Source organism: Pecten maximus, chromosome 4, assembly GCF_902652985.1.
Source record: "Pecten maximus chromosome 4, xPecMax1.1, whole genome shotgun sequence".
Lineage (NCBI taxonomy): Eukaryota > Metazoa > Mollusca > Bivalvia > Pectinida > Pectinidae > Pecten > Pecten maximus.
This window is the reverse complement of record NC_047018.1, coordinates 46410400-46431926: the sequence shown is the minus strand read 5'-3', so window position 1 is coordinate 46431926 and position 21527 is coordinate 46410400. Positions and strand designations below refer to the sequence as shown.

Sequence of the window (21527 nt, the reverse complement as noted above, 5' to 3'; positions counted from 1 at the left end):
GTAAACTACATCTGGTAAACTATATCTGGGTAAACTACATCTGGTAAACTAGCTATATCTGGGTAAACTACATCTGGTAAACTATATCTGGGTAAACTACATCTGATAAACTAGCTATATCAGAGTAAACTATCTACATCATGGTAAACTATCAACATCTCGGTAAACTATCAACATCTCGGTAAACTATCTACATCTCGGTAAACTATCTACATCTCGGTAAACTATCTACATCTCTGTAAACTATCTACACCTGGGTAAACTATCTACATCTCGGGTAAACTATCTTCATCTCGTGTAAACTATCTACATCTCGGTAAACTATCTACATCTGGGTAAACTCTCTACATCTCGGGTAAACTATCTACATCTCGGTAAACTATCTACATCTCGGTAAACTATCTACATCTCGGTAAACTCTACATCTCGGTAAGCTATCTACATCTGGGTAAACTTTACATCTCGGTAAACTATCTACATCTGGGTAAACTATCTTCATCTCGGTAAACTATCTACATCTCGGTAAACTATCTACAACTCGGTAAACTATTTACATCTGGGTAAACTCTACATCTCGGTAAACTATCTACATCTTGGGTAAACTTTACATCTCGGTAAACTATCTACATCTGGGTAAACTCTCTGCATCTGTGTAAACTATCTACATCTCGGTAAACTATCTACATCTCGGGTAAACTATCTACATCTCGGTAAACTATCTACATCTCGGTAAACTATCTACATCTCGGTAAACTCTACATCTCGGTTAGCTATCTACATCTGGGTAAACTTTACATCTCGGTAAACTATCTACATCTGGGTAAACTCTCTGCATCTGTGTAAACTATCTACATCTCGGTAAACTATCTACATCTGGGTAAACTATCTACATCTGGGTAAACTTTACATCTCGGTAAACTATCTACATCTGGGTAAACAATCTTCATCTGGGTAAACTATCTACATCTGGGTAAACTTTACATCTCGGTAAACTATCTACATCTGGGTAAACTATCTACATCTTGGTAAACTTTACATCTCGGTAAACTATCTACATCTGGGTAAACTCTCTGCATCTGTGTAAACTATCTACATCTCGGTAAACTATCTACATCTCGGTAAACTATCAACATCTCGGTAAACTATCAACATATCGGTAAACTATCTACATCTGGGTAAACTTTACATCTCGGTAAACTATCTACATCTGGGTAAACTCTCTGCATCTGTGTAAACTATCTACATCTCTGTAAACTATCTACATCTGTGTAAACTATCTACATCTGTGTAAACTCTCTACATCTCGGTATACTATCTACATCTGTGTAAACTATCTACATCTGGGTAAACTATCTACATCTCGGTATACTATCTACATCTGTGTAAACTATCTACACCTGGGTAAACTCTCTACATCTCGGTAAACTATCTACATCTCGGTAAACTATTTACATCTGGGTAAACTATCTACACCTGGGTAAACTATCTACATCTCGGTAAACTATCTACATCTCGGTAAACTATCTACATCTCGGTAAACTATCTTCATCTCGGTAAACTATCTACATCTCGGTAAACTATCTACATCTGGGTAAACTCTACATCTCGGTAAACTCTCTACATCTGTGTAAACTATCTACATCTCGGTAAACTATCTACATCTGGGTAAACTACATTGTATTTTACATCACGGTAAACTCTCTACATCTCGGTATACTATCTACATCTGTGTAAACTATCTACATCTCGGTAAACTATCTACATCTCGGTAAACTATCTACATCTCTGTAAACTATCTACATCTCGGTATACTATCTACATCTGTGTAAACTATCTACATCTCTGTAAACTATCTACATCTCGGTATACTATCTACATCTCTGTAAACTATCTACATCTTGGTAAACTATCTACATCTGTGTAAACTACATTGTATTTTACATCATGGTAAACTCTCTACATCTCGGTATACTATCTACATCTTGGTAAACTATCTACATCTGTGTAAACTATCTACACCTGGGTAAACTCTATACATCTCGGTAAACTATCTACATCTCGGTGAACTCTCTACATCTGGGTAAACTACATTGTATTTTACATCTGGTAAACTATCTACATCTGGGTAAACTCAACAACTGGATTAACTACAATGTATCTTCATTCGGTACGAACTACACATCCAGGTTAACCATCTGCATCCAGGTAATATAACTACATCCGGGTAATATAACTACATCCGGGTAATATAACTACATCCGGGTAGTATGACTACACCCATGTAAACTACACATCTGAGTAATTCGAAAATGTAACAACATCCAGGTACATTAATGTATAATATCTACATCCGTCTAAATTACCTACATCCCAGGAAACCGTTCACCTCTTTGAAACTCTCTCTTATTATTTGTTATACACAGGAAAATATATATATTGGATGTCAAATTCAGCTCTGCCATTATCAAACCCCTTTAATGTCCAGCCTCGATTAAATCGAGCGGAAACTTCGGTGTAGGTAAATCCAATCTCCGATCATAAGAGCTTCTCGGTAGCTAATATATTCCAGGATGGTGCTGAAACATCAGACACCTGTTTAATGGCCTCGATATAAGGTACAAAGGTATGTGGACATTTCTATTCCCTCGATCAAGACCACGAGGAATCCTTCCGTTACGATTCCGCGTGAGGTGCCCATTCCGCCACGCCCATAAAAACATTAATATTCATGCAATGTTCAGTCGAGCGCCCATCGTATCTGTGGAGGTTTTAATATAACTGTGGTATTTGCATGTAAGAACGTTAACATAAACATGCACAGTACAATGTAAGTTTCATTAATAAATAGTTACCGGAAATAGGTTCCGTCACCATAACAACCAGAACTAGCGGCCTACTGCAATGCAAATACATCTTCAGTTATCGCTTAACAAACAGACAGTTGGGAAAGTCCACCACCTTTACAACCGGATATATATAGCATCACCAAAACAACAGGAAACGGAAAAAAATGTATGACAACCGAAAATAGTTATTCGTCATTATAAAACAACCAGAAATAGTTGACATTCTGCAAGAAAAATCAAAAAGAAAAAAAAACAACAGAAAATTGACTTTACTGTGCAAAACTGGAAATGGTTTTCATTCTGAATAAAACTTTAAATGTTTGTTAATCTATACAACAACCGGAAGTGGTTGTCATTCTTTACAACAATTGGTTTTGTTTGGTTTATTTAGTTTAACGTCCTATTAACAGCTAAGGTCATTTAACGACGGCCTCCCGTGCGTGCGACATGCATGTGTGTGGTGAGTGCGTATGTGTGTTTTGGGAGGCTGCGGTATGTTCGTGTTAAGTCTCCTTGTGATAGGCCGGAACTTTGGCCGATTTAAAGTGCTACCTCACTGAAGCATACTGCCGAAGACACCCAGCAGCACACCCCACCCGGTCACATTATACTGACAGCGGGCAAACCAGTCGTCCCACTCCAAATATGCTGAGCGCTAAGCAGGAGTAGCAACTACCATTTTTAAAGACTCTGGTATGTCTCGGCCAGGGGACAGAATCCAAAGCCTTCCTCACAGGGGCGAACGCTTAACTAAAGGCCAGAAGTGAGGCAGTGTCGAGGGAGACGTTAGGAAGAAGAAAATTGTTCAGAGAGAAGAGAAAGATAAGATCCCAAATTTAGTCGCCTCTTACGATCATGCAATGGGGGCAGCAGGTACAATTCTTTACAACAACCGGAAATTGTTGGCATTTTATACAACAACCGGAAATGGTTGACATTCTGTACAGCAACGGGAATCGGTAGTCCATCGTCACAAAAATCGGAAGACATTTTTATTCAACACAACAACCCGTAATTTTGGTCATTCTAAAAAAATAGCCGTAATTTGTGATAATCTTGTTCCCTCCCTAAGCGTACATCCTGGCAATCAAAATGAGATTAGGATACGTTTTAAGTGCTGTTCCATTATTGTTAAAATCAAAATTAAATATAGAAACGGAAAAAAAAATCAAAAACAAAAAAAACAAAAACAAACCAAAAAAACAAAACAAAACAAAAAGCAAAACAAAAACAAACAAAACAAACAAAAACATATTATTTCTATCGTATGGTGATTAAGTTGTCTGAATCTTTCACCGACTCCTTATACCGACATTTATTTCGTTACAACGACTGTATCTGTGTCAACACGGAAGACCAGTAGCACTCTACAATAGGTCAGAGTACCACGAGATCTGACCACGTCTGGACATTTATTTAGGATTTTATGAACCATTTTATAGACTGACAGCATTCCAAATACAGTTTTGATGTACACGCTTCACCTCAATCCATGGTACACATGACTCTATAGTCTTGGGGATAACGACATCATAACTGGGTTACCATACATATTGCTCATCTTAATGAAATATTCATTAATGCGTAGTCTAATGATGAACGTTAACTACTACTGGAAATGCCCCCAGGTATCGCCAGACCCTTTAAAGTCCGCCTCAGTACTCAGGGAAAAAATGCTGTTGTTGGCAAGGTAGAATCTATTGTGAGATACAAGTGATCGATTTTATTTCATTACGGTCAACAAAGGCCCGCATTGATATCAGAGCACTGAAAACACGACTTGTAATGTACCTGTATCGGCTATACATACAGGCATTTAGCCAAATGTAATGTCGTTTATTCAAATTCAACATACAAAATGTCTTCCAACAGTTTTTAAAAACATTTGATCAACGTCAACTTTATGCCCTTCTGCGGTAATACACAAATAACAGGAATTGTGTTTCGAAGCAGAACGATTTTTCTTCGATTTCAAAATTTGTGCTTGTTTATTCAATCAACCACATGTCGTTTTTTTGTTTTGTTTTTGTAGATAAAATGCTTGTTTTTATAGTATTTATTTTAATTCATCGAGTTGTTCGTTTGTTGTTGTTTTGATGATTGTTTCGGGTTAAATGACCTCGCAAAAGCCATGGCCATAGGAGGACAGGTGTCAAGTGGGACACCAACAACCAGGGTCATAGGAGGACAGGTGTCAAGTGGGACACCAACAACCAGGGTCATAGGAGGACAGGTGTCAAGTGGGACACCAACAACCAGGGTCCTAGGAGGACAGGTGTCAAGTGGGACACCAACAACCAGGGTCATATGAGGACAGGTGTCAAGTGGGACACCAACAACCAGGGTCATAGGAGGACAGGTGTCAAGTGGGACACCAAAAAACAGGGTCATAGGAGGACAGGTGTCAAGTGGGACATCAACAACCACGGTCATAGGAGGACAGGTGTCTAGTGGGACACCAACAACCAGGGTCATAGGAGGACAGGTGTCAAGTGGGACACTAACAACCAGGGTCATAGGAGGACAGGTGTCAAGTGGGACATTAACAACCAGGGTCATAGGAGGACAGGTGACAAGTGGGACATCAACAACCAGGGTCATAGGAGGACAGGTGTCAAGTGGGACACCAACAACTAGGGTCACAGGAGGACAGGTGACAAGTGGGACATTAACAAACAGAGTCACAGGAGGACAGGTGTCAAGTGGGACATCAACAACCAGGGTCATAGGAGGACAGGTGTCAAGTGGGACATTAACAAACAGGGTCATAGGAGGACAGGTGACAAGTGGGACATCAACAACCAGGGTCATAGGAGGACAGGTGTCAAGTGGGACACCAACAACTAGGGTCATAGGAGGACAGGTGTCAAGTGGGACACCAACAACTAGGGTCACAGGAGGACAGGTGACAAGTGGGACATCAACAACCAGGGTCATAGGAGGACAGGTGTCAAGTGGGACATCAACAACCACGGTCATAAGAGGATAGGTGTCAAGTGAGACATTAACAAACAGGGTCATAGGAGGACATGTGTCAAGTGGGACACCAACAACTAGGGTCACAGGAGGACAGGTGTCAAGTGGGACATTAACAAACAGGGTCATAGGAGGACATGTGTCAAGTGGGACACCAACAACTAGGGTCACAGGAGGACAGGTGTCAAGTGGTTCATTAACAACCAGGGTCATAGGAGGACAGGTGTCAAGTGGGACACCAACAACCAGGGTCACGGGAGGACAGGTGTCAAGTGGGGCCCTAACAACCAGGGTCATATGGGGACAGGTGTCAAGTGGGACATTAACAAACAGAGTCATAGGAGGACAGGTGTCAAGTGGGACACCAACAACTAGGGTCACAGGAGGACAGGTGTCAAGTGGGTCATTAACAACCAGGGTCATAGGAGGACAGGTGTCAAGTGGGACACCAACAACCAGGTTCACAGGAGGACAGGTGTCAAGTGGGGCATTAACAACCAGGGTCCTAGGAGGACAGTTGTCAAGTGGGACACCAACAACCAGGGTCATAGGAGGACAGGTGTCAAGTGGGACACTAACAACCAGGGTCATAGAAGGACAGGTGTCAAGGAGACACCAACAACCAGGATTATATTAGGACAGGTGTCAAGGAGACACCAAAACCAGGGTCATAGGAGGACAGGTGTCAAGGAGACACCATCAGCCAGGATTAGATTAGGACAGGTGTCAAGGAGACACCAACAGCCAGGATTATATTAGGACAGGTGTCAAGGAGACAAATACCAATAGCCAAAGTCACAAGAGGACAGATGTTTAGGGAGACACCATCAGCCAGGGCCATATGAGGACAGCTGTCAAGGAGACATTAACAGTCAGGATTATATTAGGACAGGTGTCAAGGAGAATCATATGAGGACAGGTGTCAAGGAGAATCATGTGAGGACAGGTGTCAAGGAGAATCATGTGAGGACAGGTGTCAAGGAGAATCATGTGAGGACAGGTGTCAAGGAGAATCATGTGAGGACAGATGTCAAGGAGAATCATGTGAGGACAGGTGTCAAGGAGAATCATGTGAGAACAGGTGTCAAGGAGAATCATGTGAGGACAGGTGTCAAGGAGAATCATGTGAGGACAGGTGTCAAGGAGAATCATATGAGGACAGGTGTCAAGGAGAATCATATGAGGACAGGTGTCAAGGAGAATCATGTGAGAACAGGTGTCAAGGAGAATCATGTGAGGACAGGTGTCAAGGAGAATCATATGAGGACAGGTGTCAAGGAGACACCAGCAGCCAGGACCATACAAGTACATGTATCAAGGAGTGACCAAATCACAGATTCCTTATAAGTTAGCCCTTGTATACACGATATGTCAATAGGGTGTCGTTAAAAATAGCCGTCATTTCATGAATCAAAATGGTGAACAAAGCGTTTATAGATCTTTTCCCAAGAGGATATTTACGGAGCGATAAACCCAACAAACAAACAAACAAACAAACAAACACGTTTCGCGAATTCTGGACAGACATATTTGAATGTTTTGTATATATTGTACTATTAACATGTTCTTTTCCTGTTACCAAAAATAGAAATAAAACATCAACAACAATCAGACAAACAAAAATGAAATAATAAAACAAAAAACAAACAATAGTAAGTTAGTTTTGAAATCTTTGTTGAACAGGTCTTCATGTAAATTGACTTGTAAATTCTGACGAGATATTGGACACGTAGAGTTTATCCAATGAATGCGTATTTGTACAATGCATGCCACATTTGTGTGGATTCTACACAAACCCTGTCATTATTCAGAGGGTACCTGTAACAAGATATGAGGTCACATTCCTCGTGGTATCAAATGTCCGCCATTTTAAATTGTACAATATTCTTTTTCGTAGATCGTGACTAAATGTTGTTCTGTATTGTGGCCCAGTGAACGCTTTCTGTAACCGTGTGCAGTCGGCCATTCACAAATACACGACTAGTGGTTTCCTTTCTGTTCTTCCATTATATTACCCAACGGGCTAGGCGATCAATGTCTGATTTTCTGCGAATTTTCATGCCATAGTTTATTAAAACTTTTGTTGAATTTTATTTCAACGTTAACTGTCATGAAAACCTTAAAATGACATTAAAATTGATTCCATTAAAAACAATTACACTAAAAAAAAAAAATCATTACCACAATTATCATATAATGATATAATTGCAAACATTCCCGATTTAGTCGGGAGTTTCCGATTTCAGAATCCATGTCCCGTCTCCCGATCATATTGTTCAAATATTGGGTAATCTTCCAATGTGGGGAGGCCGCGGTAGCAGAGTGGTTAAGGTGTCCCCACACTTTATCACTAGCCCTCCACCTCTGTGTTGCGAGTTCGAAACCTACGTGGGGCAGTTGCCAGGTACTGACTGTAGGCCGGTGGTTTTTCTCCGGGTACTCCGGCTTTCCCCCACCTCCAAAACCTGGCACGTCCTTAAAACCAAACCAAACCAAACCAAACTTGCGACCTAAAAGAGAGCAGGGGAGATAACCCAATTTCCATTCCTGGAGTGTCTGTGTCCACATTAGTTTCGACAACCAAATATCTCACTCTTTGTGAATAACTGTGTGTTGCCCTCTGTACTGTGCTTATAATGATGTACAAATGTTGATTATTATTAATAAGTAATTCATAGACACTAATAACATGTATGGCCTGGGTATCGAGCTTATACGTTATTACCCGTTCTAAGGCCACACCAGGACTGACGTCATCAGCGCCTGTTCTCATAGTTAAATCAGAGGTTATTCAAAGACAGTGATTGGATGGTCAGCTAATTGAAATAACGAGGTTGGTCCAGTCACATCCGCATGGGACACCAGACAGCCGGTAATTGCCATGGTAACCCAATTTAGCTGCCCGGTTCAGTGCTGGATTTGTTTTTATGTTTAACGTCCTATTAACAGCCAGGGTCATTTAAGACGTGCCAGGTTTGGAGGTGGAGGAAAGCCGGAGTACCCGGAGAAAAACCACCAACCTACGGTCAGTACCTGGCAACTGCCCCACGTAGGTTTCGAACTCGCAACCTAGAGGTGGAGAGCTAGTGATAAAGCGTCGGTACACCTTAACCACTCGGCCACCGCGGCCCCATATCAGTGCTGGAAGGGTATACACTTAACTAATGTTTGACCCAGCTAGGGGTGTTCAAATTATCCCACTAAATCTGATTTACATTCGGACTTCTCGAAAATGGTTTGCGATCTGTTTCTCACTGAAAAATGCCGCCCTAGCTATAATTTAACAGCAAGCCTCAGTCGATCTAACTCCGTTCTAAAAACTTTTGTATTTGAAGAAGTATCTATTACGGGTCTGACGGGAGTTTCAATAAGTATTTTGTTTGTGTGTGTGTCATTATACGTACACGGTGACCGCACAAACACAACCTGGAATACTCGAGAATACGGGCCATGACCTCTGGACTTATTAGTGTGTGACGGACACTCCCTTATTAAAAAAAAAAAAACATTTTTCATATTTTTCCGTGCTTTAGATTAACTTCACTATCAAAACATCGGCGTTGAACCATATCCGTTGAAAGAGCAGCGATTTAGGGAGGGAGTGGGTGTATTGACGCCGTAACGAAGCACTAAAGTACGGGGTGATCGTCGCTGTAACGAAGTATGGGAAGGGAGAGGGTGATTGTCCTGTAACAAAGTATGGGAGGAGAGAGGGTGATTGTCGCTGTAACAAAGTATGGGAGGGGAGAGGGTGATTGTCGCTGTAACAAAGTATGGGAGGGGAGAGGGTGATTGTCGCTGTAACAAAGTATGGGAGGGGAGAGGGTGATTGTCGCTGTAACAAAGTATGGGAGGGGAGAGGGTGACTGTCGCTGTAACAAAGTATGTGAGGGGAGAGGATGATTGTCGCTGTAACAAAGTATGGGAGGAGAGAGGGTGACTGTCGCTGTAACAAAGTATGGGAGGGGAGAGGGTGATTGTCGCTGTAACAAAGTATGTGAGGGGAGAGGGTGATTGTCGCTGTAACAAAGTATGGGAGGGGAGAGGGTGATTGTCGCTGTAACGAAGTATGGGAGGAGAGAGGGTGACTGTCGCTGTAACAAAGTATGTGAGGGGAGAGGGTGATTGTCGCTGTAACAAAGTATGGGAGGGGAGAGGGTGATTGTCCTGTAACAAAGTATGGGAAGGGAGAGGGTGATTGTCGCTGTAACAAAGTATGGGAGGGGAGAGGGTGATTGTGGCTGTAACGAAGTATGGGAGGAGAGAGGGTGATTGTCGCTGTAACGAAGTATGGGAGGAGAGAGGGTGATTGTCGCTGTAACAAAGTATGGGAGGGGAGAGAGTGATTGTCGCTGTAACAAAGTATGGGAGGGGAGAGGGTGATTGTCGCTGTAACGAAGTATGGGAGGAGAGAGGGTGATTGTCGCTGTAACAAAGTATGGGAGGGGAGAGGGTGATTGTCGCTGTAACAAAGTATGGGAAGGGAGAGGGTGATTGTCGCTGTAACAAAGTATGGGAAGGGAGAGGGTGATTGTCACTGTAACAAAGTATGGGAGGGGAGAGGGTGATTGTCGCTGTAACAAAGTATGGGAGGGGAGAGGGTGATTGTGGCTGTAACGAAGTATGGGAGGAGAGAGGGTGATTGTGGCTGTAACAAAGTATGGGAGGGGAGAGGGTGATTGTCCTGTAACAAAGTATGGGAGGAGAGAGGGTGATTGTCGCTGTAACAAAGTATGGGAGGGGAGAGGGTGATTGTCGCTGTAACAAAGTATGGGAGGGGAGAGGGTGATTGTCCTGTAACAAAGTATGGGAGGGGAGAGGGTGATTGTCCTGTAACAAAGTATGGGAGGAGAGAGGGTGACTGTCGCTGTAACAAAGTATGGGAAGGGAGAGGGTGATTGTCGCTGTAACAAAGTATGGGAGGGGAGAGGGTGATTGTCGCTGTAACAAAGTATGGGAGGGGAGAGGGTGATTGTCCTGTAACAAAGTATGGGAGGAGAGAGGGTGACTGTCGCTGTAACAAAGTATGGGAAGGGAGAGGGTGATTGTCGCTGTAACAAAGTATGGGAGGGGAGAGGGTGATTGTGGCTGTAACGAAGTATGGGAGGAGAGAGGGTGATTGTGGCTGTAACGAAGTATGGGAGGAGAGAGGGTGATTGTCGCTGTAACAAAGTATGGGAAGGGAGAGAGTGATTGTCGCTGTAACAAAGTATGGGAGGGGAGAGGGTGATTGTCGCTGTAACGAAGTATGGGAGGAGAGAGGGTGATTGTCGCTGTAACAAAGTATGGGAGGGGAGAGGGTGATTGTCGCTGTAACAAAGTATGGGAAGGGAGAGGGTGATTGTCGCTGTAACAAAGTATGGGAGGGGAGAGGGTGATTGTCGCTGTAACAAAGTATGGGAGGGGAGAGGGTGATTGTCGCTGTAACAAAGTATGGGAGGGGAGAGGGTGATTGTCGCTGTAACAAAGTATGGGAGGGGAGAGGGTGATTGTCGCTGTAACAAAGTATGGGAAGGGAGAGGGTGATTGTCGCTGTAACAAAGTATGGGAGGGGAGAGGGTGATTGTCGCTGTAACAAAGTATGGGAGGGGAGAGGGTGATTGTCGCTGTAACAAAGTATGGGAGGGGAGAGGGTGATTGTGGCTGTAACGAAGTATGGGAGGAGAGAGGGTGATTGTGGCTGTAACAAAGTATGGGAGGGGAGAGGGTGATTGTCCTGTAACAAAGTATGGGAGGAGAGAGGGTGATTGTCGCTGTAACAAAGTATGGGAGGGGAGAGGGTGATTGTCGCTGTAACAAAGTATGGGAGGGGAGAGGGTGATTGTCCTGTAACAAAGTATGGGAGGGGAGAGGGTGATTGTCCTGTAACAAAGTATGGGAGGAGAGAGGGTGACTGTCGCTGTAACAAAGTATGGGAAGGGAGAGGGTGATTGTCGCTGTAACAAAGTATGGGAGGGGAGAGGGTGATTGTCCTGTAACAAAGTATGAGAGGGGAGAGGGTGATTGTCACTGTAACAAAGTATGGGAGGGGAGAGGGTGATTGTCCTGTAACAAAGTATGGGAGGGGAGAGGGTGATTGTCGCTGTAACAAAGTATGGGAGGGGAGAGGGTGATTGTCCTGTAACAAAGTATGGGAGGGGAGAGGGTGATTGTCGCTGTAACAAAGTATGGGAGGGGAGAGGGTGATTGTCCTGTAACAAAGTATGGGAGGGGAGAGGGTGATTGTCGCTGTAACAAAGTATGGGAGGGGAGAGGGTGATTGTCGCTGTAACAAAGTATGGGAGGGGAGAGGGTTATTGTCGCTGTAACAAAGTGTTGGAGGAGGTTATGTAGATCGCTTTTAAACAGTAAATAAGGACTACACAAATTCTCATCGATGTTAAATCGATATAAAACGAAGATAATCAATTATCCCTGAAATTCTAATAATGTCTTTGCTGTATGTGTTCTAAATATGTAGCCCGTTTTCAAAATCTCTATTTAGTGATTTGTTTATTTATGCATTTATAAGTATCTATCAAAGTTATTTTATTTATTTATTGATTTTAAATGTTTCCTTTGATGTATGTTTGGAGTTAAGACTTTTCTAGAGGCGTGACCACCGAGCGAACGTAGGTAATCTGGGATACACGTCAGAAATACCAACACCATCATGACCTGAGTCACAGAGGAAATCACGATTTCTTTCAAACGATAACAAACACGACAGTCACACACTACATGTCAAGTCTACCATGCGTGAATTTCAAGTGAAAGATATCAAATCCTATGGGCTCTGTCGATTTAGAAATTAACTGACACTTTCAGTGAAGATATCTGATGTTCATTGCTTGAACGTTACAAAAATGTTTGTACATGTACATATGTATATACGATGTTTGATTTGATTTTTTGAAATACATTTTGTACATCCGTCTGATAAACTTGAATAACCGGTTATTGAAAAAAAAAGTTTTTTTTATTTTTTTTTTTTTTCAAAAAGTGCGAAACAAGTTATATTAACTTTTATTAATCACGCTTGTTGGCCCGGTGGGAAGCGCGCGAGAGGTCTTACTCTCGGGAGGAAACCGGAGTACCCGGGGGAAACGCACGTGGTCGGGCAGGTGACCCCATGTTGTGGGGGTGACTCGTGATCTTGGCTGCTTGAGGTGTAAACTTCATAAATAAATCCACGCTTTATACGTTTACCGCCATTTATAATCCCGTAAACAACAACAAGTCAGCTCTAAACATACAAACAAAAAGGACCCGGACGCTGGGTCAAATATCCGGAATTTGATTAAATCAATCAGACACTACCTGGCAAGTCATATCGGGGTATACAACACCCATATCTTTCCACGTCCGATTGGGGAATCGAACCCCGGCCGCCTAAGAGAAAGGCAAGTGTGTTACCACTGTGTCAACCGACCACCCTAATTCAAGAACAGTCTCAGAGTAAAAAGATAAAATATCATATTTGTACACCTTGACTGGACACTGCTTATTTGAAACATTTTCAATATCTATATACTGTATTCACCATAGTAATTTTAAACATTTTTAATATCTATACATTGTAAATACTGTATTCAACACAGTAATTTTCAACGTTTTCAATATCTATACTGTAGAATCATACAAGAACCATGTCGAGGTATCGGGGCCGACCATCGCTGCTTCATTGAAACGTTCTTTTACATGGATGGGGTGCAGTGTTATAAGCTGCAGGTAATTCTGGCTAGGCGATTAGGTGTCGCAGATCGTGAGTTCGAGACCCGGTTAGGGCGCTACTTATATATCATAGTGACAAATCGTACTATTAGATGTGATAAATATGTATGTTTTCGTTTTGCCGATAGCGACGACTACTTTGCTACTCTGTAGCCATGTTTTCAATTTTATAATTGAACCTATCAGAACTTTGTCGAAGGTTACTTTTCTGTTTATTACCTCTGTGTGGTCAACCGAGTTTACATACTGACTTGGCGATTCTGTGTTTATTTGAAGAGAACTGAAAGGAACACACATACTTAAGCTAAAATAATGATAATAAAATTTAAAAAAAAAAAAAAAAATCTCAAGTATTTGATTGGCCTATCAACAAGCTGTGATTTCTATATTTGGATTTTTCACAGGTATACCGTCACGTGCAGGTAATAAAAAGTCGCGTGTAAAGAGGGATTGATTCGTGTCCTAGACTCAGTTGTAACCGGAACTTTGACGTTAAGCGCCCATAAATCAAATCAAGATGGCTTACACACAGAAATCCAAACCAAGATTTCAGGAAATAAAAAAATATATATAAATAATTTGAAAGTAATCTAAATAACTAATGAAATATATTTCTCATGTTAAATCGATGTATTTTGCTATGCTGAAAGAATTTCAAAAAATACATATAATGATGAAAAATTAGAACAGTAATAATTATAAAAGAAAAAAAGAAAAAAAAGAAAAAAAAAGTTTTTTGTTTTGTTTTATTCAAAGTGGTGGTTCATTTTTCATTCATATTATAATCATTATTGCCAATTTATAAAGCGAATAAAAAGCTTATGAACATTTATTAAATTTAAGATACCATCTCTATGAAGAGACCACTCTCCATTAAGAGACCGTTTTTCAACTCCCTTGAGTGGTCGCTTAATACAGATTCGACTGTATATGTAATGGAGAATCTGTACGGTCTGCCTACCACATGGTGGACTTTGATCATTGTTTTGTTGAATGAAATATTACGCTGTTTATTTGATGTTCACTAGTTTATATTCAAAATAGGTTTTGCAGTATAAGGATAGGGAAATAGGAGATCCAGATAGGTAATATAAAACCGGTAATATGAAATCATATTACCTGTTAAAACCTAAACAATTGTATTAATGAATAGTGCGTAGAAAACAAGCCGAATTTATCGTCTTGATTTCCAATTTTCCTGGTTTGTTTGGTGCTTTTTTTTGTATTTTGTTATTTCTTTCTTTCTGATTTGTCTTTTATCTGCGATCAAGTGTACCCCCCTCAGTTTAATTTGGACATTCAAATTTAAGAGACGGATATTTGATTTTCTTAGAAACTCCCGGAAATCTTTGTAGTTTCACTGCACTGACATGTATTTATGTATTTTTCAGATTGGAAAATATAAATGTGTTAGAGAGTATTTGAACGTAACATTTCGGTGATTACAGTGTTAGTTTCATCAGTCAGACGATGAAGCGACGATGTAGTCACCGAAACGTCACTCACATTCCCAGAGAAAATAGAATCTGTAGTCTTTGCAACCTGAACGAAATTGGAGAGGAGGGGGGGGGGGGGGGGGGGGGGGGGGGCGATTGCCCCGCCCCCGTTCTATAAGATCCTTCCATCTTTAAATCATAGCTATGCCTATGCTCACCATTTTTTCCAATCTCTGAAAACCCTGCTCCGTGAATTCAAGCACGTCTAAATGTCGAAATAGGTATTGAGGACCTTTGATATGGTATATGAGATGAGTCATACACGTATGTATAGAGTAAATATTTATGTACGACCCATCTCATATTACAGATCATTTGTACAGTAACGAACCCCTGTGGTCTGTGGTCCCGATATCACGGACATGTTTGATACTTTAACAGGTGTGACGTACATGTACGTCCCTGATACACTCGAGGTTGAGAACAGGCCCAAGCCGTTTCCGTTTATTACCAGTAGAACGATTTGACCGGTTGGTCCACGGTTGTTTAGTTGTTAATGAAATAAGGGCTGATAAAATGATTTCGTATTTCTTTCAGAAGTGCATTAAAAATGACTTTCATGGCCCGTAGGTCCATCTGGTTTTTTTTTGTGATTACATTTTCAGGTAGGACAGCTAAAAGTATGGAATAGTGTAATGTTAACACATGTCAGCTGAGTCGAGAAAGATCACTCATTCTGTCTAAAATAATAATTTAAAACTTTCTTGTTAAAAATGTTCTTATTATTCTTCAAAAATTGTAAATTAAATTGTAAATGAAGGAGACTTCTAAATTCTCTTCCTCCGTTTCCCTCTTATTATCACCCTATCTCTACTCATATTTTCAAAATAAAATTACTTTATGTAAATTATAATGTCATCTTGTGTAAATATTTGTGTTGAATACTGTTTTTGGAAAAGGGCTTTATATAAGTTGGAAAACTTGTGCCCGATCCCTTTGTATATTAATGATACATATATATATAATATGTTTAAACTAGGACAGAAGTCCTCGCCATGAAGTTAAACACAAATACATTTTTTTTATATATATATCACTAAAAACATGTTATTTTCCCAGGGGTAGCACATGTCCTTGCCTAGATGTAAAATCTTAATATTTTTATATATCATTAACACATATTTTCTTCTTCCAGGGAGGATACCACCTAGCTGTACTGGATCACAATGACAATGTCGTGCACGATTTTTTCCAAGGGTTTATTGGCCAAAATGACCCCACGTACGTCATATATGTCTGTTTACGCTTTAAAGAATGTATTAACTTAAAAGATTACATTTGCACAAGAAAAGTATTTTCAAACATACCTGATATAACCAAGGACATATATATTAGAAATAACAGTAATTAGATGTGACGACGAAAGAGGGGCGTTTCCCTCCCATGATGCAACATTCAATATGGCTGCCCTTTAGTAGCAGCCATATTGAATGATGCATCAAGGGAAAACACCCCTTTAACATCATCACTTCTCTCTATAATAAGTGTGAAAAGTGACTACAATTCACGATTGTCCTCAAATGAATGTAATTTAAAAAAAACCGATATCTGTAAGTTTTGCTAATTCCGCAATAAATTCTGTAATGTTCAGTATCTAAGTTGAAAAATTAAAAAAAAAAAAAGAGTAAACAAAAAACAATCTTTAGTAGGTTTGTGACTTGAAGTAACTTAAGTAAATTCTGTTCTGTTTTCCAGGACATTACAACATGAGGTTACCATTCCCGACATAGCGTGCAATAACTGTTCACTACAATTGACCAGAGTGGCTGGAGAATGGAGATTAGCCACATGTGACTACATTTTCTGGTCATGCGCAGACATCAACATTCTGTCAAGTGAGTTCCCGCCAAGTTCAGTGACGCCATGGATCGATATTTTTTTAACAGATAATTTCAGATCGGCATTTTTAGAATTGAATAAAAACTCTCTTAAGATAATTTCAGGTCGGCATTTTGAGAATTGAATAAAACTCTCTTTAGAAGAAGCCTTTGTGAATATAAGAACCTGAAAATGCAGACAATGCTTTCACGACAGAAATAATCGGGCACGTGCCTCCCTGGCTTTGATTGCTAGAACGTAGTTGAATTGAATGTAGCCAATCACGGGCTTCAGAACCCTCTCCGCTAGGATATGGGTTTAGACACATTAGTGGTAGGGGTTGATTTCGATTCAGTTTCTCTCCGGATTAAAGTTTCCTCAAACATCCAAAATAATACTTGTTCTCAAAGTAGAGTTGTAATAAATAGCTCTTAAAAAGCTTATATTGTTTGTTGAACATAATTATGACATTAAGTAAAAATTCAATTTCATTTTTGCCTCACTAGAATATGCCACCTGTGTATACCAGGTTGTCTACATGTGACTGTTTTGTACAACTCTTAATTTCAATGAAAGGTCGTGTGGGATAGACTTGATAGGACACTATGTTCATTTTTTGTTTTTGTTTTTTGTTTGTTGATTTTTGTTGTTGCTGTTATTGTTGTTGTTGTTGTTTGTGTGTGTATGTGTGTGTGGTTTTTTTTTATTTGTTTGTGTTTTTTTTTAATTAACGGCCCGATACTGGTCAGTGAAAAAACTTATCAGAGGAAGCCCCTCGGAATCCTGTCTGATATGTATTACAATAAATATTTCAATGGTACACTTGACAGGTTCATCTGTGGAGCCGTTTGAAAAGTGCAATGGACAACCTGTTATCAACAACCCCGGCGGTGGTTACACATGTCAATGTGTCAGACGTTACCATGGAAACCATTGTCAATTTATGAGTAAGTACTGATTGGGGTTCCTCCAGAAGGCAAGACATTGCGTCATTATTTCGTTTCATAGAATTGTAATTCTATATGAATTCTTAATGATAATATATAGGTCAAGGTCTGATTATATGAATGGTTGATTTTTTTCAGAGTTTTGTTAGGAATTGTGATTTTTTAAAAAAACTTTCACAAACACAGTAGGGCCAAGAAATGAGAACCTTCGCTAACTCCTTAACATAATCGAATAATTGAACTAAAATTGTACAATGATCTGTAAATGAAAATATCTGGGAAATACAATCTAAAAGTTATTTCCCATCAAATAAGATTTGCTCTTAATTTGCTTAGAAGTTATGGACAACCATTCTCGGTCAACCACTTCATGCATTGATCTGAAAAGCCATGAGCACATCTTCTAATCAACAAGGTCAATGACACTAAACAATTAGTAAACGTCTCTTTGGTTACCAGCGGCCGCATTTGTCTCACGCGTATAGAAGTTTTGAATTTTGCTTGCAAATGTACCACCAAGTTTAAAATCTCCTGCCCAATCTTTATTTTCAGACGATTGTGAAACCAACACTGACTGCAGTAGCCATGGTCTTTGCGCCTTCATGGAAGCTACGTCCTACCCCAAACGGCAGTGTTACTGCGATCCCGGCTGGTACGGACAGTTCTGCGAACACGGTGAGTATCTATAGTCCGGATTTCCGGATTGAAAAGCTTTCCGTCTTTTTTGGTCATATACAAAATATGTAATCCATAATATATTTCAGTGCAATATCATTATCTAGTGTTACAAATAATTTCTTTTTCGATAAAAATGTTTATAAACAAATTTTCTGTCAAAAGTAGGCTGTATATTCTTTGCTATAGCCGATTAATACAGGACTGGAGAAAATTAATGTTTCTAATGAAATTATTTCATCTTATTTAATTATACTTTATATGGACTCTCATATACATTGTAGAGTCGGTACTCCGGACAACGATGGTTGACAAGTCAATGTTTGTTCACACCAACTTTTCGGCGCAGTTTCAGATGTATCACAGAGTTTTGGAGGTAAGTCTGGGTTATAAAATACAAACTAAATTATTTTAGTCCACCAGCTCACGATGATGGGCTATTCAAGTCCTCTTACTTCCATGGTTCGTCAACAATCATTGTTTTCGTTATTTCTGATGTAATCCAACCCAAGTCTTATCCAGTTCAGTTTACCATGGATGCTATTTCATACCATATCCTATAAAGAGAGGAAGGCTTTGGGTTCTGTCCCCTAGCCGAGACATACCAGAGTCTTTAAAAATGGTAGTTGCTTCTCCTGCTTAGCGCTCAGCATATTAGGAGTGGGACGACTGGTTCGCCCGTTGTCAGTATAATGTGACCGGATGGGGTGTGCTGCTGGGTGTCCTCGGCAGTATGCTTCAGTGAGGTAGCACTATAAATCGGCAAAAGTTCCGGCCTACCACAAGGAGACTTAACACGAACATACTGCAGCCTCCCAAAACACACATACGCACTCGCCACACGCATGTATGTCGCACGCACGGGAGGCCGTCCTTAAATGACCTTAGCTGTTAATAGGACGTTAAACAAAATAAACCAAAGCAAACCAAACTATCCTTTATAATTTGAGGAACAGAAGTGATCTGGTATGCCCTTTACTTTAAACGTGATTATTTTCGCGGTTGGGAGGGGGGTTAGCTTCATGATTTCGATATGTGAACTATACCCGTGGGGGTAATTTTCGCGGTCGACCAATCCATTTATAGTTCGAGATTACGTGAATTGATATCCAAATAATACGCATGGGTGTTGGTCGGGTGTTAATGTTAATTAAAAGATCATAGTTATTTTTATTATAATTATCATAATCATTATCATTTAATAAGTTTTTTGTTGTTTTTTTATTTCAATATTAATAATGATTGAGGCAATTTAAAAGTAGTTTAATGGTTTAGTCAATAAACTAATCAATTTAGAATGCATTATATGGTAAAATAATAAGCTCATATCTAAAACTTAAAGGAAATTCATTAAAAAAACCAACATATACATAAGTTCTAAAGGGGAGATAACTCCAATTCGTGGTTTATTTTTTTCTCGACAAACTGTTTTCTTATTAGAATTAGCTAGTGTCTTGAAAATTTAATCTAACTATGTATATAGCTCAGCAGACATAGCTATTAGTTTACAAGTATATAGTCAACATATACACTTGTTTTTATAAATCAAATTGATTAAACAACTCTAACGCTTTTATTATGAAATGGAACGTTAGAGCCAGTACTAGGATCCTGATAGGTGATATATACTTTGCCACACATATGATAGCATATCCAAGAGTGGAATAGAAATCATGTGTTAAGATAATTTCTGCTTTAAGAATTTTTTTATGGTGAAACCAAAACCAACATTAAACATACAGGTACAAAAATGCCATGTGAGATACTGATGTGATGTTTTCTCAAACATTTATCTAAACAAATGTGTGGCAATGCTTTCAGACAGAACAAGAGTTGGAAGTCCTGCTTGAGGTCCAGACGGATTCCTGGGTTGGGCTTGGACTGCGTCCTAATGGTGAGTTGATTTCCCTAATTATTATACGTGTAGCTTTTTTTCCAGAGAGTCGTCTACCCTGACATGAAGTTGTCTCCCCTGATAATGTTTTCTTGTAGTTTTTTAACAATCGCGTCTTCTTTCACAAAAGAATTCACTGCGAGGCCGCTTATAGACCAAATAATACGATCTTAGCTGAAAACGTCCTCAAATATTTACGAACGTGTTTGAGCAAGCTGAAATTTAGAAGTTCGCAGCTAAGAACATATTTAGCTTGAGAATTAAGCACTGAGAATTAAGAAGCTACTTGCAAATGTGGCCTGTTGTCCGTATGGTTGTCAACCATAATCGAAGTTGTCTCCACCAATATCAGTTATCTCCACTGTCAGAGTGCTGTTGCCTTCCCCGATAATACTTATCTCCCTTGATCGAAGGATTCTTCACTTTCACATAGTGTCTGTCTTGGCACTTGATTGCCTCCCCTGAAAGAAGAGTTACAGTTACTTCATCACTCCTGATAGTAATTAACTATCTCCCGATATTGCAAGTAGTTATCTCCCCTGAAAAGAAGTGTATCCTCTAATAGTAGTTGATAGTAAATTGTCTTACCAATATGAATAATATCCATAACCGTAAATAATTGTACATAGGTTACAGAAGCGGCTGCCAGCATTTTCCAATTCGATATACTGGTAGTTCTGGATCAAGTACAGGTGAACCTGAACCCGAGGGAACATCTGAACCTGAACCCGAGGGAACATCTGAACCAGAGCCGGAGGGAACATCTGAACCAGAGCCGGAGGGAACATCTGAACCTGAACCTGAGGCAACATCTGAACCAGAGCCGGAGGGAACATCTGAACCTGAACCTGAGGCAACATCTGAACCTGAACCTGAGGCAACATCTGAACCTGAACCTGAGACAACATCTGAACCAGAGCCCGAGGGCCTACAGATTTGTACAACAGTTTTGAGACTCGGAAACCATGTGTTGAAATGGGAAGTAACGGCAGGATCAGATTACATCAAGTTCACCCACGAATCAAGAATAGATAGCAACCGATGGATGGCAATCGGATTCTCTTCTAATAAATCAATGGTAAAACTAAGTACTTCTGCTTACCCATTGTACTTAGCCTGTCTGAAAATAAATGATATTAAACTTAAAATAAATGTAGAAGAA

At 40.1% G+C, this 21527-nt stretch overlaps 1 protein-coding gene across 2 annotated transcripts in view; it reads left to right on the top strand.

Annotated features, from left to right (window-relative positions):
- The window catches only part of LOC117326259, a 64742-nt gene that overhangs the window by 12572 nt on the left and 30643 nt on the right, over positions 1–21527 (top strand). For both annotated transcript variants that reach the window (XM_033882938.1, XM_033882939.1), the window contains exons 3-9: positions 16167–16252; positions 16727–16866; positions 17680–17796; positions 18349–18471; positions 18756–18847; positions 20293–20365; positions 20995–21443. In XM_033882938.1, coding sequence (XP_033738829.1) covers positions 16167–16252; positions 16727–16866; positions 17680–17796; positions 18349–18471; positions 18756–18847; positions 20293–20365; positions 20995–21443 — 1080 coding nt within the window. The remainder of the gene's footprint in view (positions 1–16166; positions 16253–16726; positions 16867–17679; positions 17797–18348; positions 18472–18755; positions 18848–20292; positions 20366–20994; positions 21444–21527) is intronic.